Source organism: Eutrigla gurnardus, assembly GCF_963514095.1.
Source record: "Eutrigla gurnardus genome assembly, chromosome: 8".
Classification (NCBI taxonomy): Eukaryota; Metazoa; Chordata; class Actinopteri; order Perciformes; family Triglidae; genus Eutrigla; species Eutrigla gurnardus.
Window position 1 is genome coordinate 12,238,479 of NC_139922.1, and position 27,803 is coordinate 12,266,281.

A 27,803-nucleotide genomic window follows, 5' to 3' on the forward strand; every position below is an offset into this window, starting at 1 on the left:
GCTTCATTGTAGCTTCAAGAAGGCAGAGGATGTACTTCCTGCGGCATTTGGAGAAGTTCAACCTGCCAAAGGCAATGATTGTGAACTTCTACACCTCCATTATTGAGTCCATCCTCACCTCCTCCATCACCATCTGGTACGCTGCTGCTACTGTCAAAGACAAAAGCAGACAGCAGTGTATCATCTACTGTGCCGAAAAGGTGATTGGCTGCAACCTGCCATCCCTCCAGACCTGCCAACGATAATACTGTGAATATTATGCATATGTGTATATAGTCTTCATAGTATTTTTTCATTTATGTTTATGTTCTTGACTGCAGTACTTGTAGGACTGTCCAATAAGCAATAAATCAATTAATCGCATGAGGGGAATTAGCTCAGGAGGTAGAGCGGGTTGGTTGGCAACCGATTGCCGACCAACTTTTTTTCTCCGTTTTGCCTTGGCGTCGTTTCAAGAAAATCTGCGTCCAGACGAATCCACTGAAAACGACACAGCGCGCTGTAGTACATATTCCAGGGCCTTATGCGGCGCTGTTTCTGCTACAAAAAAAGGCAGAAGAAGAGACGGAGCTTGACAGGATGTTTGCCGTTGCTATGACAACACATGAGAGCTACGGCTAATCGCCACCCGACCACCCGATCAATAAACACCCATAAGATGACAATTTGGCCCGTATAAATAAAACCAACAACAAGCATCAACAGCCGTCACCCTAAGGACCTTAACGAGGCGTTGTCACACGTTGGGATGGATGAATTAGAAAAATAAATGCCTACCTTCATCGGAAGTTAACTAGCGGTTGTTTGTTAGCATCGGAGCTAGTTGAGATTTGGAGTTTTAAAAAGATGTTTTGTTCCGTTTCTTTATGGTTGCCATGGCAACCATGTGTTTTGTTACGTTTTTTTATGGTTGCCATGGCAACCACATGTTTTGTTACGTGTTTTTTGTTACATGTTGTTACATGTTTTGTTACGTGTTTTTTTTGTGGTTGCCATGGCAACCATGTGTTTTGTTACGTGTTTTTTTTTTTGTGGTTGCCATGTGTATATTACAATATTATTATCGCTTAATAATTTCTGGAACAATTAATCACCCAGCAAAATGTGTTATCGTGACAGGCCTAGGTACTTGCTTCTTGTTTATTATTTGTAATTATTTTACACACTGAACACCAATTCAATAATCTCATTTCTGATTGTGGTATATCAGTGCCACCTGCAGGATATTTCAGGAACTGTGCTTTTCATGGGGAGCGCTTGATTTGCTACAGCGATGAAAACTACGAACAGTTGTTCAAGTCGCGTAACGTTTACAGCTCCTCTATGATATATTAAACCAGGCATGTTATACACTTTCGACTTTTGATAACGCTAAGAGCTCTGTGGGTTTAACACGAGAGTATTTGACCCCATTTGGGGGTTACAAACTCCTCAGGGCGCTGTTGTCAAAACCCAGACAGCTGAGCATCACGTGACGTGACGTGTAAGCAGCATGGCGGCGCTGAGCTGAGGTAGCGACTCGTCTCGGCTGACACCGATAGCCTGGCTTTCGTTAGCTTTTCCCTTGTCACCTGCTGACTCTCGGGGCCAGGCCGAAAATGACGGCCTGAGAGAGAAGCGGTAACAAGACCGAGAGATGCAGCAACAACCACACCGGACACCACAACCACCGCCGCAACAGCAGCACTCGCAGTCGAAGGCAGAAAACAGTAAAACCAAGAGCATGTTTCTGTCCAGGGCGCTGGAGAAAATCCTCTCGGATAAGGAGGTGAAGAGGAGCCAGAACAGCCAGCTGCGCAAAGCCTGTCAGGTGGCGCTCGGTGAGTGGACTCGTGTTGTGTTTTACGTGGTGCTTCACTGAAACGTTTCGCTTGTGTCTGTCTCGTTTGAAAGGCGGGGGGCGCTACCCAGTTAGCTAGCGTTAGCGTTAGCATCTGAATGGCCTTCATCGTCTGTCCGGCTGCCCGGTTGACGTTCACAGCTAGTTGTGTATGACGTGGGCAACACTTTCGCGTCTTGGTTATTCTTTCATGTTAACGTCCTGCTTTCGTCGTCGCTGTCAACGTCGGCAGGTAAACAAGCTAGCAGGCAGCTGTCGTTAGCTAGTGAGGGCTAGGTTAGCTAGCTAAACAGACCAATCCCTGTGTTGTACGTAGCACTGTCACCCAGCCAGACAGCCCGGTCCTGCTCTGCACCCAGACACACGCCAGGCTACCTAACTCCAGGATCCTCTGACGCCGTGCTTTTCCATTCAACTCGATCACGGATAGTGTTACTCACACACACACACACACACACACACACACACACACACACACACACACACACACACACACACACACACACACACCAGGATGCTCAATTCATTGCGATATGGCTGTTTCTATTACAGCTCCAGGTGCTTGGCCTATTCTCCCTTTGTTGTTGTGACATGTGAACGATACATTTTTGGCATATAGAGGCTTTAAAAGCGCGTGAGAATCAGACATAATAAAGTATTTATCACCACACAGTGGGCTGGTACTGTCCAAATACAGTTAGTTTGTGTTTCAGTTCTGTGCCTCACTCCATGCAGGTGATTGGCAAGCAAGAGGTTCTTCATTGCTAAGGTTTACAGTAAAAGAGGGAGGACTACAGTAACTCTGAATGCCAAGAAATAAATGTCACTGAGAGGTTGGGGGGGAGGTGTGTGCCTTTTGAGATGTTGAATCTGCTCCCTGTCCCTATCTGCCAGTGACACTCTCTCATTATTCATGATTCCAACAGAACACAACACTCGCCACCAATGTAGCCTGTTTTGTGTGTTGCACGGTCATGCTCACTGACTGTCTGGTGTTTTGGTAAACTCTGTGCAAGCTTCACGAACATCTTTCCCCTCCGTTCAAATATCAAAGTTGTTATGCTGTGGATTGCAGGGCTTTGCATCTTTTACCATCATGATTGAATGGGTGTACAAAGTGGAAATTGAGATTACATTTTCATTACATGATAATAGGTCCTACAACTTTGATAGTTACTTGAAATATGTCATCACCATAACCGTGATTGTGACAGTTGTTGTTGGATATTGCTCAAGCTAATTTCCTCTTGTGTAGCTGCACAAGTTTGTGAGTGTTGAGTTGAGCAGCGTCCGCTACCACGTTGCTTGTCAGGCTAATCAATTTTGTTGGTCACATCTCGCTGAACGTGCGCCATTACTCGCTGTTCAAGGCTGCAACGCTGGGTAGCTGAGTAGTGCGTCCATAGTAATCACACCTGCAAACTGGTCACCTTTTGGCTACAGTCACCTTTTTTATGTCAACCAGGGTAGTAGAAGTGAATGAAGAGGGTTTTAGTTTTGCATGTTGTCACCTTTTTCACTTCTCCAGAGTTTGTAGGTCTGAGTAATGGATTGACTAATGTGGGATGAAAAGTATGAACAAATGAAAATTGATTTTAAGGAGAAAAGCTTCTGATGACAGAACGGATGGGAATGCTGATGCAGGGAATGAGACCAAAGATCTGAAGCCGGCCGTTCGGTTGAACCAAATGTGATTAACAATAAAACATAGGGGGCGTCTCAGATTAAATCTTTACATGCAGTTGCATACGTTGACTCGAAACATTACTTGTCTTCCAATGAAACTGTAAGGAAACAAAGCACATCTGTCTCCAGTCAGGTTCCTGATCGCCCCCCAGATCTATAGTCAAATCATATCACACTGATGTCAGCTGAAAGGGTCAAAGTTCACACTTCAATAACACTTAATCTCATCTGTGTCCCTCCACAGATGAAATCAAGGCAGAGCTTGAAAAACAAAAGTGAGTATTGTTATGCACACACAGTTTCCCCCTGAATGAATGAATGAAGTAGCAGATAGTTTTGGCTTTCCCCCCCTTTTTGTGACGCCAGCCAAGAGGTTGAGGTAAGGTTAACCCTGAAGCAGTCGGCAGTAAACTCCAGCTGCTCGCTGTGATTTGTGACAAAGGTGATTTGCTGCTTTTATAACTGCTACTTTGGACTATATCATTAGTTATTTAAACCTCCTGGTAATATATCTGCTCCTACAGACAAGCTTATTCAACTTTATAATTTTCTAAGGTTCAAACGTAAAGCCTAATGCTCTGTTAACTTCTTATCGATGAGTATATAAATGTACAGTGAAAAGTTTTACACAGCACTTTATCAGTTCACATCATCTACTGTAGTTGCCATGACGTTTCAAAGGGACTGTGTTTGCTCTCCTCGTCCCTGCAGGGATGGTACAGTGGTCCCACCCAGAGCCAACTACATCGAGGCGGACAAGTACGTGCTGCCCTTCGAGTTGGCCTGTCAGTCAAAGTCCCCCCGGATAGTTAGCACCTCTCTGGACTGTCTGCAGGTTAGTATTCACTGACACACACACAGAGTTGTGGATTGTGCACATGGATACAGTTAAACTAGCATTCCCCGTCTTGTTTACAGGGAGGTGAATTCTTGTTACACCTGTTTTTTAACACTTCTGACATTCACCCGGAACAATGGCTCTACATTATGCACGCACAAACACACACACACACACACACACACACACACACACACACACACACACACACACACACACACACACACACAGGCACACACACACACACACACAGGCACACAGGCACTCCGTTTAATCTGTTTGTAGATTTTCATAGTATTGACACTTGTGTGTTTACATTGGGTATTATCCATCAGGTACATTCAGTGTGCTCTTGGTAGAATGGAAGTTGAGTAATCCCATGCACCTGTTATGTGTTTGATTTCATGTTTGTACCTGTAATTGCCTGGTTTACTTGTCTCATTGTTCCAATCTGTAGTCCTTTATGGTGTTGATATACCCATGTAAGGCACTTGTTATAAAAATAGAGCATGAAAGTGCCGAATGGCTGTGGCACTGAAAGGAGGAACTGTTTGTTTTTGTAGAAATTGTTTTTCTGCTGTGCAGTCACATTTTTGAGGGGCAAAATTTGTGTTGGACATGTCTAAGTTCCCGCGGTGCTTGGGCGTTTCCAGCACGCTCCATAGCGCCACCAACGCATGCCAGGGGTGAAAAAAAAAGGTCCTTCCATGTGGTCGCAAATATGAGAAAAGCGCCATAATGATGCAGGTCCATTTAACATATACAAGACTTGGTGGGATCATTAATCTCTATCCATGTTCAAATAGTAATTTTTGCGTTTTCATTTTGTTATTTGGCTTGAATGTGGCATATCGGCCCCTCATCACTTTAACACTTTAATACCCTTGGTATACTTAAACTTCTAAAACTTGGTGTACACATCAAAACCTGGGAACATTGCGAGAATTAAAATGATTGGGTTCATGCATGTTTAGCGGGGTCCATAGCGCCCCCTAATGTGTGGGACATAGTTGCTCCCATATTCCTGAAAAGAGGTACACATACTGCTCTCATGATTTCAGACATCCTTCACATTGGATTTCATTAGCGCTGCCCAACTGGAAATCCTCCATTTTTAATTTTGTGTCATTTTGATGTATTTTAGAGTCAGGGATTTGACTTAGACCTGACATTGAAAGGTCTAAGGCTGAAATGTCAGGATATCTTTGGCTCTGGGCTCTCGGTATGTGATGATTTGTGCCTCTGTTCACCTTTGATCAAATGAGCCCTTGATAACACGCGTGGCCACACAATGACCCCTGAATTTCTCTGTTTCTTACATACTTACAATTTAGCAAAACAAACGGGCAAGTGTCACTGAAATAAACCTGAAACTCACACACGTACACCCCATTAGAAGCTTGTAGTGAATTCTGTGCATGACAACCCACAAAATGACTTCAATTACACTAAGACCCCAAACGACGTAGAGGGAAACACACTCGCTCTGCCTCGGTTGCCCTGACCTGTGCACGCTTTCTTCACTGTAGAAGCTGATTGCGTACGGCCATATCACAGGCAACGCTCCAGACAGCAGAAGCCCGGGCAAGCGGCTGATCGACCGACTGTTGGAAACCATTTGCAACTGCTTCCAGGGCCCGCAGACCGATGAAGGAGTTCAGCTACAGATCATTAAGGTATACCTGCCTCTCTGTTTATCTGGTAGCCTTCAGATCCTCCAGCTGTCAATGTTGTTACACCGTCAGGAGGAAGGAGACACTTTATTCCTCCACGCTTAAGAGCTTTCTGTCATGTTTGCATGTCTGCATTTGTTCTTTCGCTAAATAAGGAGTTAAGAAAAGTAATTTTTGTGTGAAAAAATCAAATTACCATGGACTGTATCATTTATCCTATTGGTGCACAGTTTTACCATATTTCTCAGACTTTTTAAAAGCATTCATTCTCATTTCCTGGTCAATTGTTCAGCTTGACGTACTGTCTTGTTTTTTGTGCAGTTATTGCGATTCATTCAACTGCCTTCTGGAGTTTCCTCTTTCTGAATGAAAGGCACATCCTGGTTGTTTAAAAAGGACAAAGTCTCCCCTCCTATAACAAGCACACCCTTTTTATCACTGTTGACAAGAGATTTATAGCAGATTATCAACATGTTTGTCTTACATTCACCACTGAATAAACCCTGAATGTCAGTGCAGTTTATTTAGACAGACTAATAAAGACTTGAGCACACAGTTATATTTTTCATGTTTTTCTTAGAATCAGTTTTTGAGTAATCAAAATGGATGGTTGAATTTTGCACCAAACATGCAGTAGCGGAATATGAGAACTGCTCTTCTGCGCCATTAACACTCCTCAAATAGGGAAGTCAAGTGGTGATTCAGCAGGTGCAGCGGCTGCATCTTCTAAACAATACTTCCTGTCTGATAACTCTTGACTTCCTTTTGTTTCCTTCCAGGCCCTGCTGACGGCGGTGACCTCCCCGCACATAGAGATTCATGAGGGCACGGTGCTCCTTACCGTCAGAACGTGCTACAACATCTACCTGGCCAGCCGCAACCTCATCAACCAGACCACCGCGAAGGCCACACTCACACAGATGCTCAATGTTATCTTCACACGCATGGAAAACCAGGCTGTTAGTGCATTTAATTTACTTACTCTATATCCATGCAACTGATGTCACTTGAGGGAGTTCTGGCATTCTGCTCTGCACTCTCTGGTTTTGGGTTGTCCGTCCGGTACATTCTTGTGAATGCCATATCTCAGGAACCCCTGAGCAGCCCTCGGCTTTGTTTCTCCCTTCTGTTGAGCAAAAAAGGGCTGGAACCCAGAATGGCGCTTGTGGCTATATTTAACTATTTATTTTTGTCAAATTTTCAAATTCCCAAAACAACTACATCCTCTTCTCCTTCCGCGGCCTCTACAGGCTCTGGAGGCTCAGGAGCAGGAGAAGGACCGGCTTCGTCTGCCCCAGCAGAACCCATCTCCAGTCCCAGGTCATCAGAGATCGGGCTCTCCTCGGTCTGACCGGACGCCTACTCCGGAGCCCCAGAACTCCCCGTCCCCGGCAGGTAGTTCTCCTGACCTCACGACCACCAACACCACCAGCTCCACACCCCCACCACCAGCCCCTGACCAGGACCAAGACCAAACACCAGACGCACCATCAATCAATGGAGAACCTGAGGGCAGCGATGCTCCCATGAACGGAGGAGAAGAAGAACAGATCACACCATCAAGAGGTATGTGTCAACGTTTGTCCCCATCTTTCAGTGTCAAAATCTTTCTTTCTTCAACTCTTTTAGGATAAAACGCTTCTTTAATCCTCATGACTCTTTATTTGATTATATCAGATTCTGTGTTTGAAGTTGACGATGTAGAGACGCCTGCTTCAGCAGCTGAGCACACCGAAGTGGACAAACAGAGCAATCCGGAGCCAGCAGAGTCCTCAGTGACTGAAGCAGAGGATGGAGAGCAACAGTCCGCACAAATACACAGTGGAACAGGTCAGAACTTATTTTTTATGCTATTTTATGTCATCTGTCTCATGTTGTCTAATTTTTTCTGATAAATGTCAATGCACTCTTCTGCGACTGTTTTGACCTGAACACGTCCCCTCTAGGAGTTGAGCATCCAGCTCACCCTGTCGATGAGCAGACAGAAGTGGCTCCCCCTCGAGTCCGAGCAGAGGGCCAGCAGATGAACGGCATCATTGAGGACCGCTCTTCTGTTTCCTCCACAGATATGCTGGTGAGCAGTTTTATAACTTTTTAGTTATTAATCCGTAGTGTGCTGAGGGAAAACACAGTCGAAACTAGAAAAATGCATTCTGTAGAGAGCAGATCTCCACCAGGTGTGTCCCCCCACATAAACTCAGTAAAAACTGCAAACTTTTCTATAGATGTAAGTTTTTGGGCCACAACGAAGCGCAAAATGATGCCTGCAATAGAGGTGAGGCTTGTTTTTAGCGTAGCTGTTTGCCTGAAATGCCTTTTCCTACAGAAGCAGTTGTAGATCAATTGTGGCGCCCACCGGCCGGTCACTTAATCTGGAACCTAACCGGTCAATAATGGTATAAAACAATCAATAAAATATGCTTTCAAAAAGTGTGTGTCAGCACAACCATGAGACGTCCTTGACCATGCTCTCATAACTGAGCACAAACTATATCAGGCTTATGGTCCATAACTATGTGATATTAGCTGTGAACAGATGCATAAACACAGGACCAAACGCATGATCTCCCCACAAGGTTACGCCTGTTGGGGGAACATTTTAACTGGCAATTGGTGAAGTTAATCTTACTGTACTTGTGTATCATGGTGTTGGTACAAAATACATTGTAAATAATAAGCATGTGCACATCCTCTTTGGCGTATGTTTACAGGCAGCCAAATATATGTTTTGCACATGTGAGACATGGCCAGAAAGCTCACTTCATTCATGTTTTTATCAGTTATATTATACTGAAGTGCAACTCTGTGTAGTTCCTGTCATCAGCCACTCATGCACACCAATGCAAGTTAAAGAGAGAAGAGTTCAGTGAATATAGTAGGAATGTAGTTAGTTGGAAATGCATTGCTGCTAAAATGAGAAACGTTTGAAATGAGCATGTTTACCCTGTTCAGATTCTTGACTCAAACCTCAGGTCTGCTGGGCACTTGTGGAGCTTTGCCACAAACCTCAGTCAATATGGAAGTGTCCCAACACAGAAACAGTTTAGAGCTCAATGAATCCGAGCTGTTGCTTTCCTTTTTTTTATTTAACAAGTAAGACTGACTTTATTCATCTTTCTCAGGATGCCGAGGCTCTGCAGGGACCCCATGGTGCAGCACGATTCTCCCACATCCTGCAGAAAGATGCCTTTCTGGTGTTTCGCTCTCTGTGCAAACTCTCCATGAAGCCTCTGGCTGAAGGACCTCCAGACCCAAAGTGAGTGCTTTGTTTCTTATGACCTGTAAAAGCACGATAACTTGCATAACCAGTCCTCTTAAGTCTGAGCCTTATCTCAGCCTATCTTTTTACATCACACCATGAAGGTATTTTAAAAGTTTCCCTTACAGTCGAGCTGAAATGGAAAATGCCTTTTTAACGCTTTTAGATCACATCCCTCACATCACATATTGTCAAGCAATTTAAAAATGTTATAAAATTAAATACATATATATATATACATATATATATATATATATACATAAATAAGGAAGCTAGATTCTCTTGAAATGGCGTTTCAGTTCGACTTTAACATCCTGATCTAGAATCGTTAATGGTAACACCGAAATCTCGTCGAAATCAACATCTTAAATCAACGCTTGTACTCTGAAAACCTTCCTCGACACACTTTTGGGCTTTTAGATGACAACTGTTTGCCAAAACAAAAATGCCTTTTGGCACATCAGCTCATCTCAGTCTCCACAGGTTAACTTGCCCGTTTCCATCCCGGTGTGTCTCAGTCGTCTCTAGTTACTGTAACACTAGAGCCAGTCGGTGTGAATAGGCCAGAGTAAACTGAGCCTGGAAGAAGCTCACAAAGAAGTCAGTCCAGTCTCCATTCAATTTATACCACGATGGACCTCTATTATACCAAGTTTCCCTCAACTAAGAGTAAACTGGGCATTAAGGCACATTTAGCATCTTGCTCTTCAGTGTCTTTGTCTCGTCCCTTTACATTTACCGCAACTGTAACTGATGACCATACAATCCCTCTCCTCTGCAGGTCCCATGAGTTGCGGTCCAAGATTGTCTCCCTGCAGCTGCTGCTCTCCGTGCTGCAGGGCGCCGGGCCGGTGTTTCGCACCCACGAGATGTTTGTCAATGCCATCAAACAGTATCTGTGTGTGGCTCTGTCCAAAAATGGCGTCTCCTCTGTGCCTGAGGTCTTTGAGCTTTCGCTGGCTATCTTCCTCACATTGCTCTCCCACTTCAAGGTCCACCTGAAGATGCAGATTGAGGTACAGATATAGAGTAACAGGATCAGACTGTGACATCTGTGCTGAGTTTTTGTCTGAAGAGAGAAATGTACCTGTTGCAGCTTGTTTGATTTAAAGAGGCCCTATTATATCTGTATGTTTTGCCCTTTCCTTTAGTGTGTTATAAACATGTTCTAGTAGGAACCTGAAATACAAGTATGCACTAGAAAAGGACCATTATACTCATTACAGAGACACACCCTAACCTCCTGACTTGTCTCCTCTCGTCCACCTTGCCTCAGGTGTTTTTCCGGGAGATCTTTTTGACCATCCTGGAGACATCGACCAGTTCCTTTGAACACAAGTGGATGGTTATCCAGACTCTAACACGCATCTGTGCAGGTACAAATCCATGGACGCAGCCTTTTCTCAACTTCCGACTAAACAATGAGACACACAGACAAACTAAAGCCCTTTCATGCTTGGAATAACAACACAAGATGCTAAAGTGATGGCTTTTTATCTCTCATACATAGGTGACTTTTATGTTAACGTAACTTACGGCTCTATTTAGACATGATAGGACATTTATGAAAATGAACCTGGTCTGCAAGAACAAATGATATAATTTAGAAATCGTTTAGAAGACGCAGTGAGCTGAAGTTTAATGATGTGACGGAGGAGTGTTTTCTGTTTACTCATAGGCTGCATCGCTGATGGATTTTGTTTTCAGAGTGTGCGTGGTGCTCGTCTCCTCTCTTCTTGCAGATTGAATTGAATCCTTTATTAGATTGAATCCTTCTGCCTGTTTTATAATGTCCGAAGGTACACAATCATAGAATACCAATACGATGAGACTAAGTTATTAATCCATGCAGTTTGCATTTGAACTTGTGCTGCTTCAGCTTTTATGTTCATCAGCATTTGTTTCAGACTGGAAATTTAATGTAAACGTGACAAACATTTATTCAGACATGAGATCAACATGTAAATGTTCCATGACATTTATTCAACAAGGTGAAAGGGCTGTAAGTCATATTTCCCCATGACTATACTGTTCTTCCAGCTGTTGCTGGCACTGAAAACAAATTGCATGTTCATGTGCTCTAACAGCACGAGTCACATGCACACCAAAAGCACAGCAGTGTTGGTGAGCGTCATCCTACCATGCCGTCTTTTCGTCTAGCACAGCTCTGGAGTGATTCTGCTATTGTTATGTCAGCAGGCAGGGGAGTTCTTCACACAAAGCTTTTGAAATAAGTTTAATTGGTGCCATCGTGGTCAGGTTCTGGTTAAGGTGGTCCAGAATTTGAGCAGCCTGCTTGATATCCTGAGCTAGATTTGAGAAGTGCTGCAAATCTATTCTTTATATTGTATTTACTGATCTTTTCAGCCAACAGTGTATTCTCACTCCGTTTTGTCCCCCCAGATGCCCAGTGCGTGGTTGACATCTACGTGAACTATGACTGTGACTTGAATGCAGCCAACATATTTGAGCGCCTGGTCAACGACCTGTCAAAGATTGCTCAGGGCAGAAGTGGTCAGGAGCTCGGGATGACTCCTCTGCAGGTACGCTCAGTAGTGTTACGATTTAATGGGTTGTTTTTCTCTTTGCCGAGTCGTATGGGATGATAGGAAATTTCATGTCACGATTATCCTGGACAAAATAATTATGATTCATGATATTCCTTTTGTCACATGCTTAAAATGCTTAAAAGTGCACTAAAACATACTGGAATCACTTAAAAATTGGTTTTGAACCAAATGTTTTTATAGCATCACGGATAAGACGCATTCTTTTTTATAATCAAATGAATTAAATTAGATGATCATAGATCATAAGGTCTCCATGTAGAAATATAGGATTAATAAATAAAATGTATGTTTTGTGTCCTGTATTTTTAAATCAGGCTCTATTCTTCATTTGTCTACAGCGATAGTGAGCTAGACAGCTCGACGATATTTTCGATGATCCGTATAATGAGAATTCATATGCATCTAGCTGTAATCTCATCAAGCATACGGCAGGAGCCATATTGTTTTTTGTTGCGTAACACCACTTGTTTGTGTGATAGTGTTAATAAACCTCGGTGGTTCTGTAATGTCCACAGGAGCTGAGTCTACGTAAAAAGGGTTTGGAGTGTCTGGTGTCCATCCTCAAATGTATGGTGGAGTGGAGCAAAGACATGTATGTTAATCCAAACCTTCAAGCTAACTTAGGTAAGTCTGCAGTGTATAACAAATATGTGAACAATGCACAGGAGAGCGGACGGTCTAAACAAAAAAGTAATTGTGTGTGTGACTTGTTTGCAGGCCAGGAGCATCCATCTGATAGTGAGGGAGGAGAGCTGAAGCTCCCAGAACCGCTGGCGGGACGGCGAGACAGCATCAGTTCGCAGGACTCCACCGTGTCCTCCAGCATTGCGGTTTCCCAGGCGGACCATCCCGAGCAGTACGAGGTTATCAAACAGCAAAAGGACATCATTGAGCACGGCATCGAACTGTGAGCCCCTTTCTCATCCTGGTTAGGATTACTTAGGATCAATCAACGGGACAGTCCAGTAGAGCGGAATATTTTCACCTTTTGTATTTTCACCTTTTGTTCTGGTTTAGTGAGAAGACGAGTATTAATGTTTTCCTTGCTCTCTCCCCAGTTTCAACAAGAAGCCAAAGCGAGGTATCCAGTACCTGCAGGACCAGGGCATGCTGGGTGCCGCAGCCGAGGACATCGCCCAGTTCCTGCAACAGGAGGACAGACTGGACACGGTGAGGGACTATTTCCATTTCGGTTGTACAATGCTGTCTTCTCCAGCAACACAGCAGTTAATTCAAATTAGTAATCTCCCCCCAAACACTTTACCTCTGCATCCACAGACCCAGGTGGGAGAGTTCCTGGGCGAGAACATCAAGTTCAACAAAGAAGTGATGTACTGCTACGTGGACCAGTTGGACTTTTGTGGCCGGGACTTTGTCTCGGCACTCAGAGCGTTCCTGGAAGGTTTCAGGCTGCCTGGTGAGGCCCAGAAGATTGACAGGCTGATGGAGAAGTTTGCTGCCCGATACTTAGAGTGCAACCAGGGGTAAGACCCACATCAGACTTCCTCTTCAAATATAAGAGGTTTATTGGTGCTCAAGTGTTTGATTAGCAAGAAAACAAACTGTAATTTTTGTAATTAACTGTTGCCCTGATGCGTCCTCTTCTACAGACAGACGCTGTTTGCCAGTGCAGACACTGCCTACGTGCTGGCATACTCCATCATTATGCTCACCACAGATCTGCACAGTCCTCAGGTGAGAGCGGTAGATTGTTTGATGTCCTGTCATTATCATCACCATATGTGGGCCATTTTATCACCAAGTATGCAAATGTGTCTCGTGACTCTTCTCCCGGTGGAATATAATAGACATGCAGCAGTCTTCAGGAAGTCGCATTTTGCTTAAAGGCATTATGCATTTTAAAGCATTCACATCAAAAACCACGGAAGCCCTGACAGGCAAGTGAGGCAAAAAAAATCTGCTGGTGCGTTTTCTGATCTCTGACTGAAGAACAGGTGAAAAAAGGTTTTGCCAGGAGGATCGAAGTTCCTTTTGTTTGGCAGGTGAATTCGAAAAAAATGGAGCAAAAACAAAAGTGTTGCGTCTTTATTTTTGTTCAGTGTTCGTACGTTGTGTTTAGAATCCTGGAGAAAATAACTCACCTGGAAGAAACCATGAAATGCTTTTAGTCCTATTCAAACGTTATACTTTGTGGCACCACGGTGCGAGCCTCCACAGATGACGGGTGAGCTACAAGCATGCAAGGCTTAAAAGCCATTCATGACAAAGAAAATATACTAAATGTCATAAATCAACCTCCTTAATCCAGAGGAGGAATTGTAATTCAAATTTAAACCACCTTTATACAATCCCTGTAAATAAAGGAGTCAATTATTAAATGCATTTATGAAATAAAGGGTGGATATCCTGTAAACCATCTGATCTGGCTGGCAAAGTATTTTTTTGAATGTAGATCATTTAGAGCTCCTATTTCTAAAGCAATTTAAAACAAATTGGCTGTCTTTGTAAAATTGGTGAAAAGCTCCAAGTGCCGTACTGCGTAGTTACAGGATTCAGAGGTTTCAGCTTCACTACTGCTTAAACCACAGTTTAGAACAGTGGTGTTGTTGTGCACTTCAGCCTCTTGTGGCCAAATTTGTATTACAACAACAAACAATATGACAACAAAAGAAATCACCAGCCAACTAACAATATTTGAGAAAGATTATCCTGGAAAATCTGTTCTCACCTGTTCTTAAGTCATAAAGGGAGACAAATTTTTTTTCTTGAAAATGGGTCGCATGAATTTTACATCATTCTTGCCTCTCAGGGTTTGATGAAAGTCCAGTTTGAGTAACAGGTCCATGAGCTTGAAGGCTCAGCCGACATCAAACGCTATGCAGTAGTTTATAACACTCAGATAGGGTTTTGCAACTCACAAACATGATCACATTGACAGTTGGTTTAAAATGTATCACTCTAAACACAAGGTGAACGGTATAAACACAGCAAAAAGTAATTTACCAGCTCATGCATTTGAACGGGCGCAGCAGCGGCTTGAGGGGTAACTAATCTGAACCACTGTTATATGGAAGCCTATAATAGTTAATAAATTGGCCTGTTAATGTTTTATTTTTTATGTTTACAGAAATAGATAATAGGGGTTAAAAGCTTAAAAATGACCCACATAACTTTTTTTTTTTGGCTGCACTGTTTTCCAGACATGTGCATCAAAACCGCAAATCAGCTGAACTCTGGATTTCCTCCCTTTTTTTAATGAGTCGCTCCAAATGCCTTTCTCTGTCTTCTTCATTTATGTAGGTGAAGAACAAGATGACAAAGGAGCAGTACATCAAGATGAATCGCGGTATTAACGATAGTAAGGACCTGCCTGAAGAGTATCTATCTTCTATATACGATGAGATCGCAGGCAAGAAGATCGCCATGAAGGAGAGCAAAGAGTTCTCAATCACTCCAAAGTCCACCAAGCAGAGTGAGTACTTGTGTCCTTTCATCCTGCCAGGATTACTCACTGAAATGAAACTTTTCTCTGTTGTGCTTTCTGAACAGTTTCTGGTTAAAAAGAGACTAGCGATCAAATCAAATCAAATCAAATCAGACTTTATTTATATGGCACTTTTCATACATATAGTAGCACAAAGTGCCTCACAAAAAATAAAAGCGAACAAAACAAAAACAAAACAAGATGTGAGCAACAAAGAACACCACGAAACCAAAACCTCCCACCCCCACAAATATATAGACAGAGATACACAGAGACATACACACCCACACACATAAACATACACACACAAATACACACCCACACACATAAACATACACACACAAATACACACCCACACACATGCACTAGCTGTTGCTGAGGAGACATGGCTGGGCATCGAGATCTGAGGTGAGGAAGAAGCTACCTTTGGGGGCCGTACACACCGAGAGGAATCATGGTCCATGCCTGCAGGGGGCGCCGCCACAGGGACCACCCCAGCCCAGGCAGACAGGAGGCTCCACACCACGGTGTAGAGCTCTCCAACCACCCGGGCCATGGCCGTCCACAGGACAGCACCCCCAACGTTGGACCAGAAACAACTCCCGGTGTGGTAGGCCCCCAGGAGGAAACACTGGAAAATCGAGGGGCTAAAACAGTAAAATAAGGTAAAAGGTAGAAGCTAAAATCTGAGGGAATAAAACAATAAAACAACAAAAACAGTAAAATTCATAAAGATGTATAAAATAAAGTAAAATAGACCCAATAAATAAAACAATAAAAATAAATAAAATATATAAAACAGTAAAGCAGGATAAGCTAAAATAGATAATATAAAATAGAATAATAATAAAAAATGTAAGAAGCATAAAAGGAATTAAACAAGTCAGTTAAAAGCTTGATTAAAAAGGTGGGTCTTGAGCCTCTTTTTAAAAACATCAACATTCTCTGCGATGTATCGCTGCGTTGTTCTTCCCCTGACACTACTCACTGTTTGCCGTCCAGGTGTAGCCAGTGAGAAGCAGCGGCGTCTGCTGTACAACGTGGAGATGGAGCAGATGGCGAAGACCGCTAAAGCTCTGATGGAGGCCGTCAGCCATGCTCAGGCCCCCTTCTTCAGCGCCACGCACCTGGAGCACGTCAGGCCAATGTTCAAGGTACTACTGCTTAGATGGAACCAGGTCTTTGAACAGTAGGAGGCTTACTGTGACCAGAGAGTCAGGAACTGTTGAACCAATTTAACATTCTGCCAATCATTTCTGTGCGTTGCAGCTGGCGTGGACCCCCTTGCTGGCAGCGTTCAGTGTGGGTCTGCAGGACTGTGACGACCCAGAGGTGGCTTCACTTTGTCTGGAGGGCATTCGATGTGCCATCAGGATCGCCAGCATCTTCAACATGCAGGTGTGGTGATAGGGTTGTGTCGATGGACGACGATCTAGCCGATGCCTTTACAAATGTTGAGAAAAAATTTTTCCCATACATTTTTAGTTATTATTATTATTATTATTATTGTAGGCTAAATGGAATTTGCACACACACACACACACTTTGATATTGGCTCAGTGCTTAACGATGGCTGTGTAGTAACTGTCCTTCCTGTCCGTAGCTGGAGCGAGACGCGTACGTCCAAGCATTGGCCAGGTTCACCCTGCTGACGGCCAGTTCCAGCATCACAGAGATGAAGCAGAAGAACATCGACACCATCAAGACCCTGATCACGGTGGCCCACACTGACGGAAACTACCTGGGCAACTCCTGGCATGAGGTGACTCTTTACTTACAGGATTTTATGAGCACTAGCAGCACAGAGGAAGCGCTCAGCTGCAAATGTATTAGGCACACTTAGATAAAAACTGATGCATTTATGGCCATTTTGTGACATATTAGTAAATAATGATAGGGGTTACAAATATGATTGTATTTCATATTCATTAATATATGACCTAGATAGCTTAGTCACTTCCATTATTTGCCTCTAAACGTAAAGGCTACCCATTGGATGTTATTTGCCCATAAACATAAGGCCTACACGTAATAAACTTGTAAAAACAATTTGCATTGGAAACCTTCCACTGAATATTTCACAAGGTCACGGTCGGAGAACCACAATGCATGATCATAAATTCTTCTTGGCAGCTGTGTTTCAAAACAATGATGTCACTCTTTACGAGAGATAGTCCTTCTCAGTGTAGCAAGCCTCATAAATCACTTTTAGTGCTTTCATCTTTTTGTAAACTGTGGTGCAATTCCAAGATCAGATCCTGAGATGTTTGATAAATAGGCCCCATGTCAATTATGTTCTCGCCAGCCAAGAAAAGCCTTCAACCTTTTGAGAGTTTAATAATAAAAATGCTAATTTCTGGATCAAAACTGTTCTCTATGGAAGCCGAGTTCCGCCAGTAAAAGAAAACAAAAAAACTTAGCCCTGTGATGGAAAAAAGAGATCATGTGTTAAACCATTATTAAGACTAACTATCCAAATAATGACTGAGTATCTCAAATGATGTTGGCTGGGATCGGCTCAGCTTAGAGCACGTTTCTCATTATAATGACTTACAGGATCTCTTTTTCAACACATTGGTGAAAATGGGCTTTCATAGTTGAAACAATAAATAAATAATAAATAAAACATACAACCCCTCTGTAAGTGATTTGTCACGTATATCTGTGTGTTGTAGATCTTGAGGTGCATCAGTCAGCTGGAGCTCGCCCAGTTGATCGGCACTGGGGTGAAGACGCGCTACATCTCGGGAGTGGTCCGGGACAGGGAGGCCAGCATCAGGGGCTTGCCCTCCGGCACAGAGGAGTTCATGCCGCTGGGCCTGGGTAAAACCTGCACGCATGCAAAAAATGTTGCAGACTGGGATTATAATTTCTTTTAACCACCAGATATTCAGCATTGACTCCAAAGCAGCTAGTGTGTAAAATAAAATAAAATAAACATCTTCATTACATTTATCAGCACACACACATTTCTTTTTTCACTGTTTTATTCACAAGCATGTGTTGTGTTTTATGTCTGATGCCTGACTGTAGACATGAGCTCATGTAATGTCTTTAATGTTGCAGGCAACCTGGTGGGAAGTCAGGACAAGAGACAGATGGCTCACATCCAGGAGTCCGTTGGCGAGACCAGCTCTCAGAGTGTGGTGGTAGCTGTGGACAGGTAAGACAAACTGCCCATAAAAACACTCGGGATACATTAATTAAACATAATAAATGCATCTATAGACTGCTTTTAATGATAAATGAGGTTGTTCCCTACAAATATGAACGCTGCTTTTAAATTTGCAGGATCTTCACTGGTTCCACCAGACTAGATGGAAATGCAATCGGTGAGTGTGACGTTCAGCATCTCGGTTTGTGTTCGTTACAAAGAAAGAGAAGTTACTCATCGCATGCTCCTGTATTAATTGTCTCCAGTGGACTTTGTGCGGTGGCTGTGTGCGGTCTCCATGGATGAGCTGGCCTCGGCACACCAGCCGAGGATGTTCAGCTTGCAAAAGATTGTGGAAATCTCCTATTATAACATGAACCGCATCAGGCTGCAGTGGTCTCGAATTTGGCAGGTCATAGGAGACCACTTCAACAAGGTCAGTGGACTAAAGCATTTGCAAATTTTATATATATATATATATATATATATATATATATAAAAACACTCTTAATTAGTTGATCATTAATAATTATACATAAGCTCTATTATCCAAGTAAAAAATAAAGCCTGAGTTAAAAAAAATACAGGAATACAAAAATACATTTTCAAATTGATTTATCCTTGTTTTAGTCAAAGTCAAATTTATTTATTTAGCAAAATATCATGCACTCTTGTCATTCAAAGTGCTTTAACATAAAATAAAATGAATAAAAAGTAAACAAAATTTTGATAAAATAAAACAATAATAATAATTTTAATAACAATAGTAATACAATAATAAAAAAATAACATAATATAAAATAATAGCAACTAAGACAATAGCTTAAACCTACAGAAACAAAACAAAGGTTCATATAAGAAGAGAATAATAGAAAATAAGTGGGTTTTCAATTTCTTTTTGGAGAAGCTACAGTAGGGGCAGATTTAATTATTTGTTGGTAGTTTGTTCCAATAGTGGACAGCTAAGTAGCTAAATACCATTTCACCCTGCTTAGACTTGACCCTAGGTACAACCAGCTGACCAGCGTCGGTAGATCTAAGTGACCTGTAAGGTTTGTGATAGACTAGTAAGTCTGAAATGTATGATGGGGGAGATGTCCTCTCTTTTTTCAGTTTTGGTCAAAATTCTGGCTGCAGCATTTTGAATTAATTGCAGCTCCCTGATGGACTTTTTGGGGAGGCCGGTGAGGAGGGCATTGCAATAGTCAAGCCTGGAGGAAATAAATGCATGCATCTTGACAGTGTTTCTCAGGTGCCAGAATGCTGTTTTAGTTATGGCTTTTATATGATCACAAAGTTAGATCTCCATCCAAGATAACACCAACACTTTTTACATGAGTTCTTGTCTGAAGTGCCCTAGACTCTAAGTAGGCACTGCGCCTCCCCTCTTTATTCCCAAATAACAATTTCAGTTCACTTTCATAATATTTTGTTCGATGTCTCACTATGGGATGCACGCCTCGTTGCAGCCGTCAGTGAGACATCTCACTCATATTACTCAGAGAGCCGGGGTTATGTAAATAACCTAAAGTTTTGTCTTTATTTAATTGTAAGAAATGACTTTGCATCCAGATATTTACTCTTTCAATGCACAGGCATAAAGAGTCAATAGGACCAAAGCCGTTAGGGGATAATGCAAGGGAAACCTTCTGATTTATAATCATATCGGATGTATTTTATCTGTACACAATACAAATATTTGTTAAGGTAAGGTAATATGACACCAGTATGTTTTAGTGTTTTAATAATGTTGTGAATCGCAATCGTTTGGGCCGGAGTAATGACATGACATTTTCATATTGTCCCACACCTGATTGCATGGAAGTCATTGAGAAAGTGTCCCTACTTTTACTTATGTATTATCTCAGTAAACATTGTAAACACAAGTTTATGGTCTCAATATCTAGTTCCAAGTCTACTTCAATAAGGCATAATGTTCATTTAGTAAATGATGGTCCATTTAGAGTCAAATAGACCATAAAGCAGCGTTTATTAGCTACCTTGTGATTGACAGGTTGCAAACATGGCGTTGTCAGATCTAGAAGTTGTTTTTTTAGTGTGTTTCAGCTCATGAAAGTTATGATCATTTTGGTCATCTAAAAATGTCTTATTCAGCATTCAATTGTACTTAGCGCCACCCTCTTGTGCTCACCCACTTTTGGCTGCAAAAACCAATATGGCGACGGCCCAAAACCAAGAAAATGACAGCCAAAATGCCAAACTCAAGGCTTCAGAACTGTTCTCCTCAACCCAATGGGTGTTGCCGTGGTGACTACGTCCACTTTTATATACACTGGCTTTCGTGAGTGGTGTTGTGGCAGACAGCAGCAGCAGCGGGATGACAGTGTTCTCGGTGATGCTCCCTGCTGGTTCATACTCTTTGTTTTGTCTTGTATCGCCTCCTTTAGGACTCAGATTTATTATTGCTACAGGGACATAAGAAGGCTCTGTAATTATTTCTATACAGGCTGGGATTTATTTGAATGTACTTAGGTTGGGCATGTTTTTCGCCCTTTACTGAGCTTTTCATTTACCATGCAGTGTCCCTTAAAATACAGTTGCATAATTGTTTTTATTAATTCCAAAAGGTACAAAGATCCAACAGTGGATGGAACTGTGGATCCGTATCTACCACTGTATCTTTACTTCATCCAGTCACAGGGAAAGCTGGCTTTGGATTCACCAAGTGGCCAGAAACTCTAAATGAATGCAAATGTTGCTCCGTGTCTCTTGGATGAATAAATAACCAACTGTTTTCTAACATTTGCCATGATCGAATATATAAGGTGATTTTAAGTGTTGGGTTCTCGGCTTGCTGCGCTGCCCCCAAGTGACCAAAAACGATCATTAAATTAGAGTATACCCAATGACCAAACTTTCTCATGAAGGAACAATTCACTGTGATTTATACATTTAGTAAATCAGAGTAAATTGAATGCATAGCTGAGCTCCACTCATGTCTTCGTCTAGGTGGGCTGTAACCCCAATGAGGATGTCGCCATCTTTGCTGTGGACTCGCTGAGGCAGCTCTCCATGAAATTCTTGGAGAAAGGAGAGTTGGCCAACTTCCGCTTCCAGAAAGATTTCCTCAGGCCTTTTGAGCACATCATGAAAAAGAACAGGTAATTAATTAATTAATTAATTTGTTTATTTCGGGCATGTACATGTATGTAATATGTTGTAATATGTTGTAATATGGTAGGATGAGATGAGGGTGGCCTGTGTGTATGAGGGATGCAATGATACCAGTATCTGGTCAGATACTGTACTCGTACTCTACTTTGATCGTAACCTCATACCATTGAGCCTAATAAGCCGCCCAGAGCCCAGCGGCGACAATAACCTGATGAACAAACATGTTAAATCTTCATTTATCAGCAGACAGACGGTCTAGTGAGTCTTTACCATATCAGCTCATCTAGCTGTGAAGTTGTCAGCTGTGTGTCTGCTGATATAATCTGTAATGGTATTATATGGTATAAGCATGTCCTGGGTCTGAAAACAAGTAGTATCCATGCATCTCTATTTTATAATTATAGTAAAAATCGACCTGGTTATAGGAGACTGATTCGGAATAGTGGGGCAGAAATAGGTCATACATAGTGTATAAAACTGAAAACCCTGCTTGCCTCCCAGGTCCCCTACTATCAGAGACATGGTGATCAGGTGTGTGGCTCAGATGGTGAACTCCCAGGCCGCCAACATCCGTTCAGGTTGGAAGAACATCTTCTCAGTGTTTCATCAGGCAGCCTCCGACCACGATGAAACCATAGTGGAGCTGGCCTTCCAGACCACTGGGCACATTGTCAGTGAGTATGATTGCAGCTCTCTCCTCAAAAATAGGGAGCTAAGGTTAGCCAGTTAACTGAAAGGTCGCTACACTGCATAGATCTGCCGTTGGTTGCTTCATAACATTAGCTGATAAAGTAATTTGCTAACGGCAAGCTGAAGGGGAGGCATGGCTCCTGGGAGCCTGTAAACGTCAAATCCTTTGGATTTACCCACAACACATAGAAATCACTCCATATGGTAACCCAGAAAATCAGGGAAGGTCTCAGTTTTGAAGTAAGGTTAAAATCCTTTATCCCTTTAGAAATACAAAGCGTTTACTACATAGATTGATAGATATAATACCTTTTTTTTAAAATCTCCCAAAGCAACCAAATCATTCATGTTTTGTGATTTTCTTTTCCTCTGCTCGTCACTCTTCCCTCAGTGAATACCTTCCAGAAGCACTTTGCAGCTGCTATTGATTCGTTCCAAGATGCAGTTAAGTGCCTGTCAGAGTTTGTGTGCAACGCAGCTTTTCCTGACACCAGTATGGAGGCCATCAGACTCATCCGACACTGCGCTAAATACGTCTCCGACAGGCCACAGGTGGGAACGACTGAGTTGTGACAATACTAGCTCAATAAAATGTCATTTATGTGACAAGATAATGGCATTTATCTATTAATGTGCGAATAGCACTATGTGGTTTCTTCAAAACTAACTGTGTATTATTATTCCCCATGTGTCCCTGTTAAGGCCCTGAGGGAGTACACCAGCGATGACATGAATGTTGCCCCAGGTGATCGGGTGTGGGTCCGCGGCTGGTTCCCCATTCTGTTTGAGCTCTCTTGTATCATCAACCGCTGCAAGCTGGATGTCCGGACCAGGTAGAAAAACAGCTTGGCGTGGACCGGAGCTCATCATTTCACTGCTTAGTGACTAGTTTCAGTTTTGAGCACCTTTAGCTACTCCTTTCAGCTACAGTGAGGTTTCTGGCCATCCTTGATCATAATACAAACAAAGACAGCTGACATTCAGAGGTGATTATTGTAGGTATTACAGCCCTAATGTCAATGTGAAAACGAACATGGAGCACTAATCGAATCGGACTCTATTTTCCCATATTTTCAACGATATTGGAAATTACTGCAGCTGCTAAAAGGGCTGCAATGTAATCCTTCTGTGCAATTTTTGACCGTCAATGTACATCCATTTAAAAGTGCTATTTGTTTTTGATGACGGATTGTCTGACAACATTATGGAAAGAACACTACAGAGAAATATAATGTTTGTTTTTATTGGGCAAAATATTTAACCATGACATTGAAATAATGTTTAGATAACTTTCTGTAAAACCCACAACCTCTCGGCACTCACAAGTCACAGACTGATTTAACCTAATTAAGCGAAAGGTAAAGAAACATGCTGTGTTTCTCTGTAGGGACTTTTCCATAATGTTGTCAGACACTTATAATAACAATTTGAGCCTGTCGGTGGCAAAAACGAGCACATTTCGTGAACTACCCCATCACATTTCAGCCGATTTAGCGAATGCAGCGTTCTCCCCCCAAAAATGTTCCCATTATCCATTTAGACACAAAATCATGGGACAATATCAGTTAAAAAGTGGAATCGGTACAGCGGAAAGGAGCAGGATTGAAGCCCTTTGCTGTTGTTGGAGTGCTGCTGAACCCATATTGTACTGTGTTTGTTGTTGTTGCTGAGCTGTGAAGCAACAAGACAAACGTGTGAACTATGTGTCTTTTCTTCTGACAGAGGGCTCACAGTCATGTTTGAGATCATGAAAAGCTACGGCCACACATTCGAAAAGCATTGGTGGCACGACCTCTTCAGAATCGTCTTCCGCATCTTTGACAACATGAAGCTCCCTGAGCAGCAGACAGAGGTCAGAGGTCACTGGCAGCAGGCCGTCAAGTCCCATTGTTGTTTATGTTTTACGAGTCAATTAAATATCTGAAGGATATCCTCTTGTGTGACGTGGAGAGATGGTGGATTTATATATAAAAAAAGTCCTCATATTTGCTTAAGGTTGTTTCTTCTTTTCCTCCAGAAAACTGAGTGGATGACGACAACATGCAACCACGCTCTGTACGCCATCTGTGACGTGTTCACCCAGTTTTATGAGCCTCTCAGTGAAATCCTGCTGGCTGACATTTTCACGCAGCTACAGTGGTGTGTCAGGCAAGGTGGGTGTTCAGATGTAGATGGGTGAAGCAGAACACTCGTAATACTCATCCACACACAGAGCTAATAATGTGGGAAATGGCAGAGAGGTAAGACAAACTGCTGTGCAGAACTGCTGGCTTGTAGAACCATAAGGGACCAGTGAGATCAGGTTCTATACAAGAATATCTGCATTTGGAGGGGGATAGGGGACCTTAGTGTCTTTCTATGTGTGCATTTCTGTATCAAAATCCAATCAATCAGCAACTATCAGGATTCTGTTGTCCAAAGCTTTCAGGCCCTGACAAGCACCCCGTGGACCTCAGTCAAGTTCACAGTATTTCTGTGTGTCCGATGTGCCTGGAAGTCATTCACCTTTCTTCTACAGACAACGAGCAGCTGGCTCGGTCGGGAACAAACTGCTTGGAGAACCTGGTGATCCTGAACGGGGAGAAATTCAGCCCCGAGGTCTGGAACATAACCTGCTCCTGTATGTTGGAGATCTTCCAAAACACCAGCCCTCATGCGTAAGTCCTGAGCTATTGTACTCGATTTAGTTTCAGTTCAATCAACTCGTGAATGTTAATGAAACCGCACATGAATGTCGTGATGTGAGCGTTCATTCAGTCAGTTATTTGATTAATGGTTGCTGTTTTATAGATGAAACACCGTCGTCTAGTTAAAGAAAGCACCTCATAGGGAGGTTAATGGGAAAGTGAAGAATACGGCTAAGACCTTGTCCACGCGATCACTGGTATTTTTTTTTTAAAAGTTGCCTTTTCAATATGTATTGGCCTTTTTGCTGAGTATTTGGCTTGTAACGTCTGAGTGTGTGCTGTTATCTGCCTCACTTATGAGGCATGTTGTAATGGATACATCTATGAACTGCCTCTTAGCCAAATGACCTGTTGACAGGACTTTTTACCCGTGTACGTGTGGACAAAGCCTAATGTAGTTAATGGTTATTGTGCTTCTGTAACAGGATGTAAGTGATCGCAGCACTGAATTCCTAATCTGCCATTCGGTTTGCTTTTCAGTTTATTGACTTGGAGACCGGCTGGGCAGGAAGAGGAACCTGCAGATGGCCGATTTTCTTATGTAAGATAATAAATAAATTCACTCAAATACCTCAACAATAATTCCAGCATGTACAACAGCAGCCCAAGAGATGATTTTCCCTTGACCTGAAACACGAGAAGCTGCTTTTAACCAGTGTAATGACTGATATAATCCGTATCAGAAGTTCGACACTAACCTGTGAACGTCTATGATGTTTGTTGGTGTTGATCTCCAGGATGCTGATTTTGACAGCCTGTCCCAGAGCAGCTATGACAGAGCTCTGTCTGAGAGGGGACACAGCCAGATGTCCAGCGACGACACCTGGAAGAGCAAGCCCAACACTAGTGAGTACACAGCATGCACACACACACAAGTTCATACACACTGCAAACGCAAATTTAACCTGAAACTCTTATTTGAATCAGATACTTAATTTAACTGTTAAATCACATATTTGTCTCTTTGAAATTAGACTGCCAATGTAGTATTTTGTCCCCCTTCAAAGCCAGTTTTCCCTTCATGTCTCTTCACCACCTGTTTCTTTTTTCTGCTCTCCAGGAGTTTCAGACCAGAAGCTGTTTGCGGGGCTTCTGATTAAATGTGTCGTACAGCTTGAACTTATCCAGACCATAGACAACATTGTGTTTTACCCAGCAACCAGCAAGAAGGAGGACGCTGAGAACATGGCTGCTGCACAGGTGAGTTGCAACAGCTAACATATGGATAGATTCTAACATAACCTCAAGGTTGGAATCACTTGTTTTTTTATTTACAGTTGAGGAAACTCACAGTTGAATTGGGGTAAAAGGGAAACAAAGAAAAGTGTGTAAAGGCTCACATATCGTTCTGAACCTTTGATCAAAGGACAGCCCTGTTTAATCCTGAATTGTTAGATATACTTAAAACTGTCTCCAACTGTCCTCCCGTCAGCGAGATGCTCTGGAAGAGTCGGAGGCTGAGGGAGGCGAGGCGGGTTCTGAACAAGGTATGTACAGACACATGACCTCTGCACACCTCTTCAAGCTGCTGGACTGTCTCCTGGAGTCACACACCTTCGCCAAGGACTTCAACTCCAACAACGAACAGAGGACAGCGCTGTGGAGGGCAGGTAAATAGTCCTCCGTGATCAATTAGTGTGTAAAATTGTATCCATATCTTCTGCACTTAATCTATATATGTGAGTGAAAGTTATGAGACCATCTCTGTTGTGAGACGGTGTTTCAAGGTCTAAAAGTACATTGTCCAACCTCACAGCCTTAAATAGTCTTTTATTGAGGTGTCCAATTTGTAAAGTTAATGTCATCTAATATTTACATTCAGTGCAAATTAAAAGTCTGTATCACAAACTTTCCACTGGATTTATACCTGGACTGAACCTGAAACCTTTAATTTGATGACCTCTGCTAAGAGACTGTTTTCTTCATGTTGTAATTATTCAGGCCAGTCACACTGATTATATCTTCACACGTCATTACAGTGTGAGACATGTTGTTTTCCAGAGAAAATGATCATGGCCAGACTCGGAGCAGGGACAAAATGTTTCTTTGCCTCTCGTACCTAAAGCCCCAAGGCTGCTCCAACATTATTGTTTTGTCATTTCTTGCCTTTATTTAATAGAGACAGTAGAGATACATAAAGGAAATAAGGGGAGAGAGAGATCGCTGCAAAAACCAAACCAGGGACATTGCCTTTGTCTGAACCACTAAGCCAGGGTTATTCATCTATTTTGTTGCTAATTTGTTTTTTATTACGTACAATTTCTGACATGATATTTGTGTTTTTAAAAAGGAGGACCAAATATCAGGGACTGAAAAAATATTGTAATTAAAAACGAATCGCCTGCAATTCTAAAAGTCAAGAAACGGCCACGTGCACTCATCTTGATGAGGTAGATTGAGGCTCCTATGAAAACCAAATACACATCAAGAATTTCGTTTATTGACAGAAGTTTCTGAGCCACAGACTGAGAGCGTGCACGTAACCATAGTAACTCACTCTCATTCCTGCATGTGTAAGCAGAGGTAGAGATGATGACTGATTAGTCTGATCAGCATGCATGGGAATGAATTTGCTATATAATTTGTGTATTTTTCTCACTTTCACCTTGATGGTCTGAATAAGTTTGACTCGTCCTTTCTATACTGTTCTATATCTACGATCCGTGTGCTGTCAGTCTCCTCTTTTCACGCCACAACGTTATCAGTTATGAATTTGTTTTTCACTGCGCAAGAAGAATTTATTGTGTCACAATTGTTGTTTTCTATAGGTTGTACATTTTATTTATTGGTAAACAGAATTGATCTGCGGGCCGGCGTCTGCCTGTT

At 42.4% G+C, this 27,803-nt stretch overlaps 1 protein-coding gene across 2 annotated transcripts in view; it reads left to right on the top strand.

The window, feature by feature from the left end:
* The first annotated feature begins 1,484 nt into the window (after positions 1-1,484).
* arfgef2 (ADP-ribosylation factor guanine nucleotide-exchange factor 2 (brefeldin A-inhibited)) overlaps positions 1,485-27,803 on the top strand; it is a 31,713-nt gene continuing 5,394 nt past the window's right edge. Inside the window, exons 1-36 of one of the 2 annotated variants that reach the window (XM_084014713.1) lie at positions 1,485-1,820; positions 3,771-3,801; positions 4,238-4,361; positions 5,894-6,040; positions 6,817-6,996; positions 7,288-7,603; positions 7,715-7,867; positions 7,984-8,111; positions 9,160-9,293; positions 10,078-10,312; positions 10,573-10,672; positions 11,700-11,839; positions 12,382-12,490; positions 12,584-12,773; positions 12,925-13,036; positions 13,145-13,350; positions 13,477-13,561; positions 15,128-15,299; positions 16,314-16,465; positions 16,581-16,709; positions 16,915-17,073; positions 17,987-18,134; positions 18,378-18,474; positions 18,603-18,643; positions 18,732-18,901; positions 21,436-21,587; positions 22,102-22,274; positions 22,682-22,842; positions 22,993-23,123; positions 24,013-24,142; positions 24,308-24,443; positions 24,809-24,947; positions 25,458-25,518; positions 25,715-25,823; positions 26,038-26,177; positions 26,410-26,587. In XM_084014713.1, the coding sequence (XP_083870839.1) occupies positions 1,637-1,820; positions 3,771-3,801; positions 4,238-4,361; positions 5,894-6,040; positions 6,817-6,996; positions 7,288-7,603; positions 7,715-7,867; positions 7,984-8,111; positions 9,160-9,293; positions 10,078-10,312; positions 10,573-10,672; positions 11,700-11,839; positions 12,382-12,490; positions 12,584-12,773; positions 12,925-13,036; positions 13,145-13,350; positions 13,477-13,561; positions 15,128-15,299; positions 16,314-16,465; positions 16,581-16,709; positions 16,915-17,073; positions 17,987-18,134; positions 18,378-18,474; positions 18,603-18,643; positions 18,732-18,901; positions 21,436-21,587; positions 22,102-22,274; positions 22,682-22,842; positions 22,993-23,123; positions 24,013-24,142; positions 24,308-24,443; positions 24,809-24,947; positions 25,458-25,518; positions 25,715-25,823; positions 26,038-26,177; positions 26,410-26,587 (5,152 nt within the window). In that variant the 5' untranslated portion in view covers positions 1,485-1,636. The remainder of the gene's footprint in view (positions 1,821-3,770; positions 3,802-4,237; positions 4,362-5,893; positions 6,041-6,816; positions 6,997-7,287; positions 7,604-7,714; positions 7,868-7,983; positions 8,112-9,159; positions 9,294-10,077; positions 10,313-10,572; positions 10,673-11,699; positions 11,840-12,381; positions 12,491-12,583; positions 12,774-12,924; positions 13,037-13,144; positions 13,351-13,476; positions 13,562-15,127; positions 15,300-16,313; positions 16,466-16,580; positions 16,710-16,914; positions 17,074-17,986; positions 18,135-18,377; positions 18,475-18,602; positions 18,644-18,731; positions 18,902-21,435; positions 21,588-22,101; positions 22,275-22,681; positions 22,843-22,992; positions 23,124-24,012; positions 24,143-24,307; positions 24,444-24,808; positions 24,948-25,457; positions 25,519-25,714; positions 25,824-26,037; positions 26,178-26,409; positions 26,588-27,803) is intronic. The other variant, XM_084014714.1, reaches the window with a different exon arrangement.